General features: G+C 34.8%; 1 protein-coding gene across 1 annotated transcript in view; it reads left to right on the forward strand.

Annotated features, from left to right (window-relative positions):
- Positions 1-19790, forward strand: part of LOC102806866 (uncharacterized) — a 51543-nt gene that overhangs the window by 8375 nt on the left and 23378 nt on the right. The window contains exons 2-7 of the mRNA XM_085496919.1: positions 8857-8896; positions 9530-9700; positions 16358-16494; positions 16790-16949; positions 17700-17756; positions 19562-19746. Of these exons, the coding sequence (XP_085353045.1) occupies positions 8857-8896; positions 9530-9700; positions 16358-16494; positions 16790-16949; positions 17700-17756; positions 19562-19746 (750 nt within the window). The remainder of the gene's footprint in view (positions 1-8856; positions 8897-9529; positions 9701-16357; positions 16495-16789; positions 16950-17699; positions 17757-19561; positions 19747-19790) is intronic.

Here is a 19790-nt window from a genome sequence, read left to right on the forward strand (position 1 = left end):
TACTGTTTCTTGCCTTACTTGCCTGTAAAACAGTGTGTCTTGGCTGTAATACTGTTTCTTGCCTTACTTGCCTGTAAAACAGTGTGTCTTGGCTGCAATACTGTTTCTTGCCTTACTTGCCTGTAAAACAGTGTGTCTTGGCTGTAATACTGTTTCTTGCCTTACTTGCCTGTAAAACAGTGTGTCTTGGCTGTAATACTGTTTCTTGCCTTACTTGCCTGTAAAACAGTGTGTCTTGGCTGTAATACTGTTTCTTGCCTTACTTGCCTGTAAAACAGTGTGTCTTGGCTGTAATACTGTTTCTTGCCTTACTTGCCTGTAAAACAGTGTGTCTTGGCTGTAATACTGTTCCTTGCCTTCCTTGCCTGTAAAACAGTGTGTCTTGGCTGTAATACTGTTTCTTGCCTTCCTTGCCTGTAAGTGTGTCTTGGCTGTAATACTGTTTCTTGCCTTACTTGCCTGTAAAACAGTGTGTCTTGGCTGTAATACTGTTTCTTGCCTTACTTGCCTGTAAAACAGTGTGTCTTGGCTGTAATACTGTTTCTTGCCTTCCTTGCCTGTAAAACAGTGTGTCTTGGCTGTAATACTGTTTTTTGCCTTACTTGCCTGTAAAACAGTGTGTCCTGGCTGTAATACTGTTTCTTGCCTTCCTTGCCTGTAAAACAGTGTGTCTTGGCTGTAATACTGTTTCTTGCCTTCCTTGCCTGTAAAACAGTGTGTCCTGGCTGCAATACTGTTTCTTGCCTTCCTTGCCTGTAAAACAGTGTGTCCTGGCTGCAATACTGTTTCTTGCCTTACTTGCCTGTAAAACAGTGTGTCTTGGCTGTAATACTGTTTCTTGCCTTCCTTGCCTGTAAAACAGTGTGTCCTAGCTGTAATACTGTTTCTTGCCTTCCTTGCCTGTAAAACAGTGTGTCTTGGCTGTAATACTGTTTTTTGCCTTCCTTGCCTGTAAAACAGTGTGTCTTGGCTGTAATACTGTTTTTTGCCTTCCTTGCCTGTAAAACAGTGTGTCTTGGCTGTAATACTGTTTTTTGCCTTCCTTGCCTGTAAAACAGTGTGTCTTGGCTGTAATACTGTTTTTTGCCTTACTTGCCTGTAAAACAGTGTGTCCTGGCTGTAATACTGTTTCTTGCCTTCCTTGCCTGTAAAACAGTGTGTCTTGGCTGTAATACTGTTTCTTGCCTTCCTTGCCTGTAAAACAGTGTGTCCTGGCTGCAATACTGTTTCTTGCCTTCCTTGCCTGTAAAACAGTGTGTCTTGGCTGTAATACTGTTTCTTGCCTTACTTGCCTGTAAAACAGTGTGTCTTGGCTGTAATACTGTTTTTTGCCTTCCTTGCCTGTAAAACAGTGTGTCTTGGCTGTAATACTGTTTTTTGCCTTCCTTGCCTGTAAAACAGTGTGTCTTGGCTGTAATACTGTTTTTTGCCTTCCTTGCCTGTAAAACAGTGTGTCTTGGCTGTAATACTATTGATAGTTTGCTATAAACAACGTTTTTGTGTTCATTACCAACAAAATTAAAACCAATAATTATGAATCATAAGTCATATGAAAGACCAATATTAATTGAGTATTTGCATCAAGGTGTTTTGGTATGTCTATGTATATTTTTCAAGATATATTAAATTTCTTTTTGTGGTTACAAAGTAAACAAAAATTTGGATCTGATCATCTTCAAATTTGGAAATTTAAGTCCATATTGCACTTCTTTGTTAACTCTGTCAAATAAAAAGCAATTTCAGAGAAGTTAGCAATGAATCCATGATAATATCCCACCAAAACCCAAACTGCTCTCACATTTCGCTTAGTCTTGGGTCTTAGACAATTATTTACAGCTTGCACCTTGTCCAGCATAGCTCTTATGACACCACTGCCTGCCATATATCCATCACATGACACCTATAGGCCACTAATATAACACCTGACTGTCAACCTTGCATTCCACAATCACACGCATACTGCCTGCAGATGTAATAAAGTGCATTAAGTTTGGTATACATTTGGCTCCTAATAATAGAGATGTACATGTTTATACAAATATTGCATATCTTCATTGTTACACGTCTCATTAAGAATGAACTATGATAGTCTGGTCCTTTTCATTTGCTATAATGGATATCTGCACATTACAATCTAAACATTCAATTTAACTGAACATCTACATGTATGTAAATGTGTCGAAATGGGCGTAGTGCGAGTGGTTAGTGCTAGTAGCACTAATCCGAAAAAGTACTAGATCTAGTGCTAAAATGGCACTAGATCTAGTGCTAAAATGGCACTAGATCTAGTGCTAAAATGTGCACAGTGCGAGTGGCATTGTTATCGCATTGTCAACGACGTCGAATAATAGGAGGGGCATCAACAACCACTTTCATATTCAAACTACAAACAGTATAAAACATCGGCAATATACGCGAGATATCCATAATAATACTTTCTTTATATGCCGTCGTAAATTAGCCATCCGAAAATCTCCCTGGGGATTTCACGGCTGGTGGGCACTTATTTTGGGCTCAGAATTTCAAAAAATAATCATCAAATATTTTTTGGGGACTTCCATTTTCATCATTGAAGTATCTAACTACGCAGACTTTCAACACCGTCAGTTGGGCCACCTAAGACGAAAGAAACTATTGCAGAGTTAACAATAATAATTAATAATTCTTGTTGAATTAAAAAGTAGACCGCCTGCAATTTCATTACAATATCGCCCAGTGTCATTTTTCAAATACATTTGTTTTTATTTTATTGGTAACGAAAGTATATTCTCAACGAAGTTTCAAATAAAAACGAACACAACTGCATTGCGTAGTAGCAAATGATTATGGTTGCGCAATCCGGTCATGCTGCGTCTCACAATTGTTGAATATTATTCAGTAGTGATTATAATAATGCACAAAAAATAAATTCGTTGAATTGTTATGAAATTCAAATAAAATTCACTTAGTTTCATCGTAAGCAAATGATTCCGATCGCATATAAACGTTCGATGCTGTATGGGTATCCGCCATGTTTCTTTTGCATGAGTTGAGCTAATAGGTCAAATCGCTAATTAACCAATCAAAATGCTGAAGGATGCCCATGTGTTCAAATCACCATAGCTCATTTAAATAGGTTGAACGCAACGCGGAAGAGATTTGTCGATGTTGTAGTACGATATTTTGGCTTGGATTTTGATGGGGAAAATGGCATGATTTTTTTTTTCAAGTCAAAAAATAGTTGTTTTCAAAAGATGAACTGAGCATCAGAAGAATAATTTAATATTGTTTACAGTGATAGCAGCTCTTTGTCCAAACGAAGCTTACCCATTCACGCTTGTAACAATAAACACGCTCTTGAATAAAAATTTAAATCACCGTCCGTGTTGAGGGACGGTGCTTAAATAGACTATTTTAGGCGTCCGGAAAGATTGAAATGTCTAAAAAATTACGCCAAAATATTTAAAAACTGCCGAAAAATCGCCGCTATACAAAACTACGGTCATCACGTATGCGCACTGGGTTTGTTTAGCTGTGAAGGGTTAAAATACGCATTTCACAACCGGAAATTCAACAGACTAACTTGTAACTTCACAGATTTCGCATGTTTTAATTATTAGCAATTGTAACAAGAACAAAATTTCGAGAGTCTAGAACAAATAATAGGACTCCTAAAAAATACTATTGCTGAGAAAGTGTCTAGACATATATTATATGGTCATGTTAAAAAATCGGCGAGGTTATATCATATTCCGCTAACTGGTTACTTGTGTAAAGATGAGCTTGACAGTGTCCTTGTCAGGATTAACTTGGGTTGAAACAAAGGGGAATAAGTCAGTTAAGAGGCTTAAATGGCCACTTGAGAGGGGTTGTCGCTGCTTCCGTTAGTACCTCCTTGCATAGACATTCTAAGGTCTATGCTCCTTGGTACAATGTAACAACAGGATTGTGTGAATCCACTTTTATCATTGGTTGATTATGTCCGCAAAGGTCAATGTCATGACAACCAGACAACGGTTCATTTTCTGTCTGGTTCCCAGCGGTACTGAGCGACATGCCCATTCACAGGTCGCCGTACACACAAAATCCACCGAGTTTTACAGGGACCCGGGACTTAGACTAGGAGTATACAATTTTTTTATTTAGTTCATATATGGCATCATAATTTCATTGAAGATCTATTTTCATTAAATGTGGCGCCGACTAGAAATAAAACGGCACGTCAGCGATTTAAAAAAAATCAACGCTGAATTCCCCCATTTACATACAAGTTACAAGTTTATATCCACCGAAGCTGAAAACACAAACTTCCACACAATACGATTTCATACAGTGTATCTATTCACAATTTGTAAAAATTGCGAAGTTTGACCTGCAGTTTCACTGTCCGTGGAGCTAGTTTCCCCACAGGGAGCCCAGGAACTATAATCAACTGTAGTACGCGGTGTTTATGAGCGGGGGGGGGGGGGGGGTTATCGTACATGTACATGAATGTACATGAATGTCATTGTCCACGCACAGGGAGCCCAGGAACTATAATCAACTGTAGTACGCGGTGTTTATGAGCGGGGGGGGGGGGGGGTTATCGGCTGGTATCGAGTGTAAGAAATAGTCTTACACTCGATACCAGCCGATAACCCCCCCCCCCCGCTCATAAACACCGCGTACTACAGTTGATTATAGTTCCTGGGCTCCCTGTGCGTGGACAATGACATTCATGTACATTCTCAATTTTCCCACTGCAGCACATTTCCAATGAATGAAAGATACAACAATTTACATAAATATTAATTCATTTTCGGACAATTACGGGATGTATTGACGTCGTTGACAATGCGATATCAATGCCACTCGCACTATGTACATATTAGCACTAGATCTAGTGCCATTTTAGCACTAGATCTAGTGCCATTTTAGCGCTAGATCTAGTGCCATTTTAGCACTAGATCTAGTACTATTTCGGATTAGTGCTACTAGCACTAACCACTCGCACTACGCCCATTTCGACACATTTACATACCTCACATCTACCAACATTCCCACAGTTTGTAAATAATTCTTCACATAATCTCCTTTCTCTTTTCAAAAGCTCATGAAATGAGTTATTACAACTATGAGAATCATACCTGTATGTTCAATCACAGGATGCCGCAAATATTTTGCCTACATGGTACCTTAATATATGTTCGTTTGACACGGAAACGAGAAAATGCTTGATTGATACATTTCGCAAATAGGAAAAATTGACATGGGGTTATGCAGTGCCTCATAAACCAGAAAGACACAGTTTGTTGCAGTGTTGGGTCTGATCACCAATTGTCTTTCTACTGTATGTTTCTCTAGAAGCGCATGTAAACCAACAATTGTACATTATATATCACAAACCACATCACTAAAATGCAACTCTTTTTTTTACCACAGACAAACCTATCATTCACACTGTCCATTCTGTTTGGTCCAAACTTGGTACACAGTTGTGCTCAACAACATAAATGAAAGTCATTTGTCTTGTGATTAAATCTTAAATAACTTGCTGACAGTTAAATGATTTTGTTTTTAATACCGAAATCATCAATTATTTTTTCACGATTCTGCTTATAAGTCAAATTTATACATTCAGATCCAGATTTAGTACACACATTTGTGTTTTAGCACATCAATAAGTTTATCTGTGCTATTTGATAACAATCTGAACAATTTTGTTTATAATATCTCAAATTCATACTGTCCAATTAGGTAAAAACAAGGGACATAGATGAATTAGAATTATGTTCTAGTGCCTAAATGAATGTGATTTGTGTCACGATCCAATCCAAAATGAGGAACTACATGGCTGCTATTTTGGGGGGGGGTATTTTGCTGACATGCACATAGACTCATACATGTAGAGGAGTTTTAAGGAGGTAATTACCTAAAACAATATAAACATACATTTATGTATTATGATTAATATACATATGACATATATGACATATGATTTTTATATACATATGACATATGCAGTATAACTTCTCAAGGAAATTTATTATAATAATATCATATTAACATTACAAAAGATACTCGTTTCATATTTCTGCATTTGTTTAAAACTACACAAATTTTGTCTCTTCATAATTACTCACCTGCTAACTACAGAAGAGGAGAGTTTTAAATTCAAATAATAAATTTTTGTATTATCGATATATTTGTTTAGACTGTTTTAAGTTTGACCCCCCCCCTCCATTGTCTACAATTACATTTATCTACTTTTTCTATACATCATACTGAGAAGCTCTTTGAAATGTGTTGTAGTTGTAGTGTATACATGAATAGAGGTATATAATGTCATGCAGCTTATGTAGGTATAGTAATCTCATTGTAAGTAATAAGTGAAGTTTATGATGTATATAGATAAAAATCATATTTAGATAGATAGATAGAATTTTTTATTTGGAACGTACCAATGAAATCTTGAGTAAAGTCCAACAATAACAAAACAAAACAAAACATTCAGAACAACAAAAACTTACATTACTAAAACATATCAAGAATATGGAAAATAAATTTTGCAAAATGCTGAGAATGAAAGAATCTTTACTTGAAACAATAATTAGCAATAATTCATCCATGCTGAAATCTTACAACTTTGGGGCATAGATGTACAGGGCTGCAAGGAATCTAGATCTTTGTTCTTTGATTTGACAGTTATTACAATATAAAATGTAATGTTTCTCATCCCCTACTTCATTGCATTCATGGAGATTACATAGCCTGTTTTCCTTCAAAATGCCTTTATGTCTACCGGATTCAATGGGAAGAGAATGTGCAGAAGTTCTAAATTTAGTATAAGCTATTCTATGATTTTTAATTTTTTCTAAATAATGTAATAATTTTCTTTAGAACACCTGTAAAAGTCAAGCTTACAATTGTTCAACAAGTTGTTTTTCCACTTCATACGGTACAAACATTTATCAGTTTTATTTTTATTTATCAGTATTATTTTTAACCCAAGTTGAAATACAGATTGAGTTTTATCCATGGTACCATGAAAACTAGTTTCAAAACCATCTTTAGTTCTTCAACCAACTATGGTATGTTTGTATATAGTTTTATCAGTAGTTGCCAAGTCTGTCAAATTAGGTAATGCAAAATGATAAAGCTTTACTGATAGCACATGTGTGTGATATCTCTTCCATGTACATGCTGGTCATAACTTCATTGTTTTTTGATTTGGATACATCTATAAAATTGGAATATGCACTTCTCTGTTTTGATATCTTACTAATTTATCTCGTCTTTGGGTCAAAGGTTAATTTTAATAAGTTGTGATGCTCGTGTATATACTGGTAGTATTAATGCAGGTAGTATATGATGACTGAGGTTGATGTAACCCTATACTGCCCAAGTCTATATGTAATGGTATTTTAAAGAGTTGTCTCCTGTGTTTTGCATGCGTCAGATGGCCATAGCGTGTCATTGTTTACAAACAAGCATTTACCCATGAGCCTTTGTGTTTTTAGCGTGTGTTATCGTCGCTTGCAACTCAATTCGCGCACGCAGGTGACTCCCCCGCTTCAAATATTCGTCTTTGCCTACTTGTAGCCATGATTTAGTAAAATGTATGAGATTGCAGCAAAATGTACAAGATTTGTGCCAACGTGATTGTTTTGTGTTCAGTGATGCATTTTTATTTTCATCACAAAGGAATGTGTTTGAAAGGACCATAAATGAGATGCACATTATCCTAAAAAAGAAAATGTCCTCAATGCATTGAAATGCATTTTTTCAACACATCGTACATGGATTTTACAGATTTTATTTTCAGTGGCGAATTATAATGCCCTTTTTTCATCATATATAATAAAAACTTTAAAATTATTTGGCAGATTTTTGTAATTCAGGATTTCTGGATCAATCTTCACTCATTAACTGTCCAAAAATAAGATTAAAAAAAGTATAGTTCTGTGATATTATGAGAATATCGCAAAGTGTACACAAAGGCAGTATGATGATCTAATCGAACGAAGCATTGCGAAGGTCAATGTGTTTCTATCCTGCCTAATTAAACAAAAAAGTGTTTGAGTGTGACGTAAACATGGCACACAACTTTCAAAAAGAGGAAGACATTTGAACACTTTCAAAAACATTTGAACATGTTCGTATGGCTTTTATAGATGGTTAAATTCTATACTGGTTTAATGTGTAATATTAAACCATGTTTATGACGCAAATCTTATGCTTTCTCTCCGTACGGCTGGCTTTTATAGACGGTTAAACTGTAATGTTTTTTTATGTCAGATTACAGCTTGTTACCTCTAACTGGCGCTGTCACAGCTGAACAAATAAGCTTTTTCAGATGCAGAGATGATACCAAATTATTGTGCCATAGAATTTGTAACATCTGTCATATTAATAACTAGACGTTTTTGAAAGGGAACCTGCCAGACCCAGGGATTGCACCAAAGAATCATTTGACACTATTATTTATGTTGTTTACAATGTTAATGTATCTTTTGTTATCCAGAAAGCAAATTTGTTGTGTTGTTGTTTGGTTTCAAAATGTGAGACCCCTTAAGCAATCCCATTTGAACTGCATCGCCGAGAACACTCGCTCGGGTTACTGTTATTGAGTGGTCCACCCATTAACAAAAATTGGCGATCGTTATGGGCCAATTTCTCGCCATCCGTGCATCGCCATAAGTGCATACATCGCTTACACGAACCCATTATAGTCTGTTTAAAGATTTTATGATCTAAAAATGAAACTTTAAATGGGGGATGCCCCTTTAACAGGAATGTTTTTGATCTGCAATTGAACTTGATTGTGAAAAACAATCTCCAGGAAAGATGTGTAGAACATCTCGTGCATATTAATTGTTCTTAATGTTTCTATTTCAGACGACAACAGGCTATTTATCTTGTGGAATAACAAGATATGGTAAGTTTATTTCTGTATATCTACAATAAAGACGTACATTCAACCACAATACAAAGTGACAAAGTGTCAGTGACAAAGCTTTTTTTGTTCAAAAAACCATACTTTAACATGTACATCTGTATGTTAATTGTCAGATACACCTCGAAAGATGTCTATACAAATATCATTATGCACATTATCACAACCTTAAAACATCACACTAGTATTTAGATATGCATGGAACAATTATTAGTCCGTGTTCAAATGAATTTCAAAACAGGGATTTCTAATTAATTTTTAATATGCTTTCAATACTCTCAGCACTCTGGAGTTCTTTCTAAGCCTTTTTTAATTAGGGAATTTGATTATTTTGGGTCAAAATTGGTTGTGAAGTTTTCTCTTCATTATACAATTTTGATCAAAGTTATTATGAAGACAAATTATAATGTAATATGTATTTTACTGAAATTTGATAGATTAAATTGCTGTTAAAGAAGAGCAGAACATTTTAAAAATGAAATTCTTAATTTTCGTCTACTATTTATTTTATTTTTCAATCTATTGTAGTGTCAATCAAGGAGAGTGCATAAAGTGAACAGAACTTCACTTGAAATTGTTAAGGGGGTGTGACGTGTCATGTTTTGTCTTTTTCAGAACCAGGGGAAAGCTGTAATCCGACAGACCCTGTTGGATGGGATGAAATTCCGGATAAACCAGACATTTTAGACCCCATCATATATACACCTGTTCGGTATAATTCAGATACTGGTCAAAATGAGACTCACATTGGCATTCATCTTAAATGGACACTTGATACCAGTTTAGGTGAGTATTCTGTAAAATCCTTCATTTTTGCTTTGAATTTTTTTTCGCTGTTTTCACTGAAAGGGATGATTCAGTGAAAATCCAGTGAATATACATTTTTTTCTATATTTTACATTCAATTCATGAAGAATCAGTGAAAATAAATTCCATACAAATCATCCAAAAAGTCTTTTCAGCGAAAATTAATTCCAGCCAGTACTTTACTTTGCAGTATGTTTAAACATTTTTGTATATTTGAATGAAACTGATTTAAGGCTAGCCCAATGATTCAACACCAAAATATGCATTGCCTAAACAGCACTTATTGTAAGTCTTCTAATTTAGCACATTTCAATCTTTCCTAAAGCTTAAATTAGAATCAAATTTATGTTTTCCATAATCACTGACGTCTATTCAAGAAAACAATTTCTATTGTGACAAGCTTGAATTTTGACAATCAGTAATGAAATGTGGTAAATACTTTTTCAGTGCTCAGTTTATCTTCCAAAAATTACTAAAAATGATGCCATTTTCCCACCAAAATCAAAATAAACTATTTAAATTTAACTTGTATTTCATAATGAATCGATTATTTGTAACTTTGTAATCCTGACTGTGTAAAAATCAGAGTTTGGAACTCCTTGAAAACAATTATGTTGTTCGCATGTGAAATAATGTGAACTGTGATCTTTTGCTATGAAGCAATACACTGTTTGTTTTTATGTAAAACATCAGAGAATTTTCACTTCCTGACAACCACAACCGATGAAATAAATGGTTGAAAACTTTTAAAAATCTGTACCTTGGGATAGTTGTTGAGGCTCCAGAACAGAACAACAAAAACCCTAACCCTAACCCTCTATGTGCAACAAATATAAATTCAATTGTTTAGGATTGTCTCATAGCTGAGTTTTGAGTTGTCTGTGTGACTTCAGGTACAAGCCTACTCATGATTTCAAATACCCAGAATTTATTATTTTTTTTTAATAAATTGTACTTTCAGGCAATATAAGAATATTGACTTAAAAAAGTTTGGGGTCCACCAGGTTAATTTTTGAGAAAATCATGGTTGTATTTTAGTGGATAGCAGCCATTTTGGCAGTATTAAAGAGCTTTTACCAGGTGGATAGCGATTTTTGAAAAATATTAGGACAAGTTTCTCAAAATACGTCAGTATAACACACAAAAGAATGTTATTTTATTGTGCCATGGGACAATAGCTCCATGATTTTACATAATGAACCAATGAACATTGTCGTGTGATTTGTGACCAACTTTCTCAAAAATGATGAGTAGGTTTCTACCTTCAGCTGTTTTTTCCGGCTTTTCAATCGGCGTTTCACAGCAGCTTTACGTTACGTGACGTAGCTCCGTCGCTGAGAATACTTGTCATTACCATAAAAATAAAACCAATGCATATTGCATTAAAGTCACTTAGCATTATTTGTTATAATGTAAAATTGTGACGTCTACTTGTATTTAGGAATTAACTAAAAATTTCACTCTTGCCTGATATTGACACCTTACAGTAAGGCCTAAATTAGAATGAAAAGTATATAAACCTGTGTATTATTTGCAAATAATATAAAACAATGCATATTTACCAGACTCCATGAAACCCTAATAAAAATGGAATTTTACGAGGTACTGTGGAATACTTTATTTTCGCTGGAATTAATTTTCACTGAAAAGGCCTTTTGGGCGTTTTGTATGGAATTAATTTTCACTGATTTTTGATTAGTTTAATCTGAAATATAAGAAAAAAAATATATTCGTTGGATTTTATTTTCACGGAATCATCCCTTCAGCGAAAATAGCGAAAATAAATTCCAAGTGAAAATAAAGTATTCTACAGTACTTAGTGGGTGAGAAATTAATAAATTATTTCCAAGGTACATGTATTTGTTTTTTTGGAGATTTAACAGTTTTACTCTGAGTTGACCCATGATTAGAGTGGAATCACCTGTTAAGTGTCTCTTCTGAGTTGACCCATGATTAGAGTGGAATCACCTGTTAAGTGTCTCTCATTTATATTTATTGGTTGGTTTTGATTCCGGAGAAAATGTGTTCTTCTGCAGCCTAACAACAAGGTCACCAAGACCAATTGAAGGCTTATCACAGGCTTGATTTTTGCACTGAATGTGGTTGATACTGCGGAGTTTGATTGTTGTATTGGCCACATGTGCTTTGGACAAAATACTGTAAAATTTTTACTGACATTTAAATTTCACTATTTTGATGTTTTGAGCAATTTCACTGTTTTAGTTTCGCAAATTTGTCAATGAAACATTGAGTTTTATTGTTATTCTACATACGGTACTCACATAGGTATGATTTAGCGAATTTTACTTATCAGCGAAATAGCGAAATTAATACCCAGTAAATAATTAATGCATTTACATTATTACCAAATTGGTATTAAGATCTTAAGGTGCATAATTCTGCACTCGGTGTTATCCAGTTCGTTCAAAAGAGCATATCTTATTTGCGTTTACATTATAAACTCTCCATAGTCCTAGTAACCAACCAGACCAGTTGAATATAATTCACTAGCTGATGTTTTATGAGATTCTTACTTATTATATATTAGGCGTAAATGAGTAGTCCCCTGCACATTAAATCTGACCTGAGATGTAATGTTCTGTACATAACAGGAAGAATGAGAAACAAATTTACGCCTTTATTTGATGTAGTTAAACACATACATTGTACAGTCAACTTGTTTGATTTGCCATGCCAAATTTATCAGTGAAAGATGCAGTAGTGTATTACTCTAGGGTTGTGGGGTACCAGCAAAACAGTTCATAAAGAAATGACATATATTCTATAAATATACTGTTTAATTTTTGACTCCTGTGTGCAAAGCACAAAAGGGAGTCTTTGCAGTTACCCTGTCTGTATGTATGTATGTATGTATGTGCGTACACGTCACTGAGCAGAGCTCCTGCAAAAATTGCATATTTCTCCGTTTTCATAATCGTCTGAGCTGAAACCTGTTAACTACTTCGTTTGTGAATACCTTGTGAAGTTACTGGTAGGTCTACCGTCGTTATCGGACATTATTTTACCTGCTAATCTTCGTTTTTCTGTTCGTGGGCCTTTTCAGGCCCGCGACTACTTGAATCCAATATGGCGGCCGCCATGGTTAGATCTCAACGGAGCAACCCATTTGATGGACTAACACGGAAACATGGAATAAAGTGTGAATCACTTATTGGCATGAATATTGAAGACTATGTACTAGCCATTGCTCATATTGTTGAACCAAAAAATATCGTTGCTGCCTCCCGAGCTAACGGCAGCGTTATCGTTTTCCTTGACTCTGTTAAATCTGTTGAAAAAGTGTGCACAGATGGTATCGTTCTCGGAAATTCCCATATTTATACAGAGCCGCTGGTTAAACCAGCCACAAAAGTTGTGTTGTCCGGAGTCCCCCCTTTTATTCCAAACGATATTCTCGTGGCAGAACTATCTCGTTACGGACGTATCGTCAGCAATATTCGCACCATACCCCTTGGTTGTAAACAACCTGAACTAAGACATGTCAAATCTTTCCGCCGACAAGTTTTCATGCTAAGCCAAGAAAGTAAACTAGACAGCGTAATTAATATTTCATACGAGGAACAATTATACCGCATTTATTTAACTACTGATGAAGTCGTGTGTTATAAGTGTCACAAGAAAGGCCATATTCGGCGCAACTGCAGGGACGTTTCACAAGAAACTACTATAAACAATTCAGTTAAACAACAGCCGTTGATCAATGAACATGCCGACACTGATACTGCCACCAATGACGCCACGTGCCCGGAAAAAAACAATGCAAATGAAGGTGCTAAAAATAACACCACTGCTGAAGACGGTGAAACTATGGCAACGGTTACTAAAACAGACGAACATGATGTTAGTGACGACGACACAGGTAAATTTAATAAAATGCAAATCGAGCCTACTACTGATGAAGAAACATTACAAACACCGACTCCCTTTTCAATGCCTTCCGGATTCTCTTGTTCTTTCTCCTGTAATAAAAATACAGACGCCGACACCACAGTGACTGCACCTCAAACGACGACTGGGACAATGCCAATAATTACAAAAAGAACTGTTAGCAAAGTGAAAATACGGAAACCTCCCGTTTTCACACTGCCGTCCGCGATCTCTTGTAGCTCTTTCTCCTTTTCCAAGGGGTTAGAGGGAGCGTCCAGTGCACCAGCTGATATATTCCACAAGAAAAATCAGACATCTGCCAATTGCGCCGAGGAAGTAGACGACATGGAGTCTATTGCGTCAGACGTCTCGAACTTATCACAGATTATACAAGATGACTATCCTAAGGAAACTGACAATCTGCTATCTAATGAATCTCTTATGTTGTTCGTGGAAGAATCGGTTAACTCCAAAAGAATTTTTGATCATGCGACTGAGTTCTGCCCTGATCTCAGATTGCTTATAAGATCACTAACAAATCTACGCAAAAACACTGACATAAAAAGCAAGGACAAAATACGAATCCAACGATTAACTTCAAAGCTAGGAAAATACTTTATGAAGACTACTCAGCCAAGACAAAAAGATGCATATGACGCTGAAACTCGCCATACCCCAACTGATGAAAAACTGGATGTTCAAAATAGAATAACTGACACTTAATCTGCACATCCCATGAACGCGATTGACTACACGATTAATGCTTTCATAATTCGATTTTGTGTGTGTGTGTGTGTTGTTCATTGGTACTATAACTATAACCATTGTTGCTCAATTTAAATTATTTTATTTGTAAATAGCAAGATATGAAATGTAAAACTTTTTTTTTATAATCGAGAATAAACAAAAACCATGTATGTATGTATGTATGTATGTATGTATGTATGTATGTATGTATGTATGTATGTATGTATGTATGTATGTATGTATGTATGTATGTATGTATGTATGTATGTATGTATGTATGTATGTATGTATGTATGTATGTATGTATGTATGTATGTATGTATGTATGTATGTATGTATGTATGTATGTCACTTTTTTTGTTCCACCGTTATCTCAAGAACCACTAATCCAATTTTGGTGAAACTTGGTACATAGGTGCTCTGGGATAATGCGCAGAGTAGATTAGGTTTTGGTAAAAATCTATGAATATTAATTACCTAATTTGCATGGTAATTAGCTGATTTTTAGCTGTTCCATGACTGTTCCACTGATATCTGAAGAACCACTCATTGGATTTTGATGAAACTTGGCACATGGATGCTCTGATCTAATGCGCAGATTTCATTAGTTTTGGGTAAAAATCTGTTCATATTAATTACCTAATTTGCATGATGATTAATCAATTTTCGGCTTTTCCACTGATATCTCAAGTACTACCGTAATCATAACATTTCAATAAAACTTGGTACATAGATGTCATATGACACTGCACAGACTTGATAGTTTTTAGGGTAATATCAGTACATATTAATTACCTAATTTGCATAATTAATTAATTTTCAGCTATTGATATTTCAAGTAGTAATGAACACATTTCAATGAAACATGGTACATTGTTACTTGAGGACTGTTAATTTTCAGCCCTTCACCTGATATCTCAAGTACTAATCATCACATTTCAATGAGACTTGCGACATAGATCTTCTAGGACTATGCAGAGACCTGATTAATTTTAGGATAAATAATTGTGCATATTAACTACCTAATTTGCATAATTAGTTAATTTGTTGCTGTTGCACTGATGTCTAAAGAACCACTAATTGGATTTTAATGAAACTTTTAAAGATGTTAAAGAGGTTCATTGAAATGTGATGAGTACCATCACATTTCAATGAACCTAGGACTATACACCATATTAGTTTTGGCAAATATTTATGCTTCTTAATCACCTAATTAAGATAATTAATTAATTAATTAATACTGATATCTCAAGTATTGATCATCACATTTGAATAAAACTTGGTACATAAATGCTCTAGGACAATAGACAGCCTGATTAATTTTGGCTTAAAATCTGTTCATATTAATTCTCTTAATTAGCACAATAATTAATAATTTTTTGGTTCTAATCACATTTCAATGAAACTTGGTACATAGATATTACATTACGCAGATCTTATTACTTTTACATTGTGCAGACCTTATTAGTTTTACACTTAAATGTGTTCATATTAGTTACCTTATTTGCATAATTAGTTTTCTGCATTTCCATCAATATCTCAAGTTCAAGTAATTTTAATTAATTTTTAATGTGTCTCCAATACTCTCAGCACACGGGAGTTCTTTCTAAGCTTTCTTTGATTACTTTCAATGTGGACTTGCTAACAAATTAAAAATTAATTCTGAAAATAGCAATAATGCAAAAAAATAAATAGAATATCATGTATCCATTGCCTACACATAGAGAAAGTAACTGGTAACTCTTAGTGTTTTGGGTATATCTGTCAGACAACATGGTGCATGTTTGTAGGCTGATAAAAAAACTGGACCCAGGATATGGTGGCCAGTAGAGATATGTAGGCCTGAAAGATAATGAGGTAGATGATCGATGCACAAGTCAAGCAAGACCTAGAGATGTTGTATTTGTATTTAATTTTAACCAAAACTGATATTTTGCAGTTAATCTTGAAAATCTTTGGTGAAATGTATAGTTATTTGATAAATGATTGATCTCATTTCAGAAACTGAAAATATAGAGGGTTTTGAGGTTTCCTTGGTTGGTTTGACCTATAATCCAGGATACGATTATGATTATTATGGACAAAAGCTGTGTGTTTTTTTCAATGTGTCTTCTGCTGATCTTGTTGCCTATAGAGATGTAAGTATTAATTAATAATCTTTGTTTTAGTTCTATCAATACTGCATGTACTCACCTAAAAGCAGTCACAAATGTCAAGGGCTGTCTTTTTTTCAGATTCTATAATAAACTAGAATTTTATGTACGTTCTTTTTTCATAAGAACTTGCCCGATTTTATACAAAGTTTTAACCAAAAAAAAAATTGATTGTTCAACGCCAAAAATATTTTATTATTTATTTTCTACCGGTAATTATCTGCTATTAAAAACAATTTTATTGATGTTTATGTATTTTACTGACTTGTTTTCCTTGCAGGGTAACATAGTCAGTTATTATTTTGATTGTTACCGCCCAGTATCACCATATTGTGAATACTCCCTTTCTGTGCGTACTTTACCAACAACAGACGAGTATTCTCCAGATAAGGGAACTGGTCCTGATTCCACAATATCTACTGTGCGATTTCCCATACCATGTAAGTTGAACGAATAGAATTAAATTATTACTTTGAGTCTTTCAATGATCAGCCTCCATAGTTGAGTTTGAATGGTGTACCTTTAGGCCAGACTTTTTTTATTCTTTGTTTCTCGAGTTTTTATAAGACAATTTTTTTGAGGAGGGCGGGGAAAAAAATAAAATTAATTCTCTTTTTCCATTAGATTTGTGATTCTCAAAGAATTGTAAGTGAGATCATTGATCGGAAAGAAGAACTGAAATAAAATTTTATTCCATATATAACCTTGTTTTTCATCTGCACGAGACTTCGGTACTTTCATCCCACGAAAATGCAACTTGGGTTTGTTATGCGGCTGGCGAAAAAAAAATGAAGATAAAAATAATTTTTTTTAGCAACTTTTTGCACTTACAAGTCGGCAGGCGCGAGAAATAACGCTGAAATAAAATTTTATTTTTATTTCATTTTCGGCTCCCGTTCATTTGGCGGGTTCGCGAAACAAGGGATAATAAAAGTCTGGCCTTATTAGTAAAACATAAATGGAATCGTATGGTATTATGGTTTACCCTATGGTCTGGGGGGGGGGGGGTGACTCAACTGATGTGAGATAAAGCAAAATTAAAAATATTAGCCTGTATGGTAAAAAACAGTATGGTAAAAATGACGTTTCAACTTGTGACTTGCTTTCAAGAAGTTTTTTTTAAATTTATAGGATTCCTATAATGTCAATTTCATAACTATAAACGGTAAATAAAACTTTTCTATTTGCAGCGTGTGCCGATGATCGTATTATACATACATACGAATGCAATAATGTTGAAGAAGGAGGTATGTACATTACAATTCCCATATTTCCAGTTGTCATTTATACCTTGCCTGTAATGAAATGAATGTTGGTCAACAACCCCCCTGAAGCCAAATTTTGTTTTTCTATTGGAAACTTGTATACAGTCCATGTCATGAGAGACTTATACAAATTTGGCTTACAGTAAATATGTTAATTATTTAACTGTTTTGCTATTTCAAGTTAAATAGATGGACTTTGAAATTAATTGTTTTAAGATTTTCTTTTTTGTCATTGTTCCTTGCATGATTATTTTTCTAACTAAGCTTTTCTCCTATCTCTTTCTACACACACTGTATATGTATTACATGTGTGCAACTGGCTCATAATTGTGTGTTGGGTTTTCAGCTCTGTGAAGGGCACAACTCATGCGACCTTGTTAGGCTATTGGCAATACCAATGCTTGATAGACGCTCTTCAATTGTTTGTGTTTGATCTGAGTTACAAAGATATATCAGCACCAACGTTTAGTATACGCACCCTTGTACGTGTATAGCTTTCTAATTAGATACTAATCGTTGTTACTCGTCCCTCACGTAGCTCGACCATCAGTATCTTGAAGTAAGAAATGCATTGATGCACGAAGGCGATCTCATCTCAACAATACAAACATATAATCTCCAAATACTTCTAAACTGAATTACAATAGTTGGTACTTTGCTACATCAGACCATTATTACTAATTGTCTAGGGAGTAACTGTCCTCAGTTACACGTTTTCCGGCTTCCATCCGTCTTAACGTAGGTAAAAACGATTTGGGATGAGTGCTAATGGTGAGCTGACTTTTTTGTCTAAATGTTCCAGAAAAAGAACATATATCAGAGCGTGAAATATTATAGCCACTAGCACTGTTCCCTGTAATTTGTTTGAATCTTGAAAATACTGTGAAAATTTGCCCATTTTCCCCTTGAAATGTTTTTTCTTCATACAAAATGCATGGAAAGTTTCTCAAAAGACAAAATTTCACTTCGAAACTACAATTGAATCTGGGAAAATTGAGCGAAAATAAGGCTTAGAGGGAACACTGGCCACTAGAGGGCATAAATACAAAAAGTTGAACATACGATAAAAATACAATATAACTAAACGGCGGCTACATTTAGTGATTTGATTCAAAATGGCAATTTTATTTGTGTGCATCTGGGGTCATTTTTTGAAAACAGATTTGTTCAATTTTTGGATACAGAACAAACTGTTATATACATTTGTACATGAAGTGTTTACAGATCCCATCCCTTTTGACAAATTGGTGGCTATTGAATTCTCCAAGAATGACAAATCGTTGTACATGTTGGTCTCATGATGCTTGTCAGTTTTTAGCTCTGCTGTCAACTTTGTCAATCTCAGATTTGTTCATTTTGTGATGATTTAACTAATCAGGTTGTTTGGTAAATTTTGTTTATTCTAATTAATGATAAATAAATAAACAATAGTCTTGATGTTGTGAATACAAGAGTCAGGTTATTCATGGATAATTTTAACACTTTCTGTGTTGCCGTATGTAAATGCACTGTACTCTACTTCACACATGTTTTTGACTGCTTTTAAATTGTTTCTTTCAAGAGTCATCATGAGCAACTTCCATATTTCTTTCAACATTCTAATAAGGTTATTAGTATCCAGCTTATATATATAGTTAATCTGTATGCCAAGAAGACCTTCCCCACCCTATGCAATAATTTTGAATAAGAAAACCCGCCCTTCAAACCTTTAAACAGTTTGGATCTCAGACACTGAAGCTACATCAGTCAACATTTATTTAATGGTTGTTATCCTGCTTCAATTACAGAGGAAGCTGCTCATTGGACGCCACAGTACTACTTAGTGTCTTCTCCAAACTACCATACAATCAATCTGACTTTTGACCTCCCGGATCCAGATTTTGGATTGACATATTTTAAAGTGTCATTGCAGAATTTCGGAGCGACACTTGGAAATTGTTGGGGGTATCCATTTTTTGAAGAGGTGTCTCCTGTGAGTATGTGGTAGATTTAACTTTTAACATTTAAGTTTGGAGT

This window comes from Saccoglossus kowalevskii, chromosome 3 (genome assembly GCF_978046115.1).
Source record: "Saccoglossus kowalevskii chromosome 3, keSacKowa6.1, whole genome shotgun sequence".
Taxonomy (NCBI): Eukaryota; Metazoa; Hemichordata; class Enteropneusta; family Harrimaniidae; genus Saccoglossus; species Saccoglossus kowalevskii.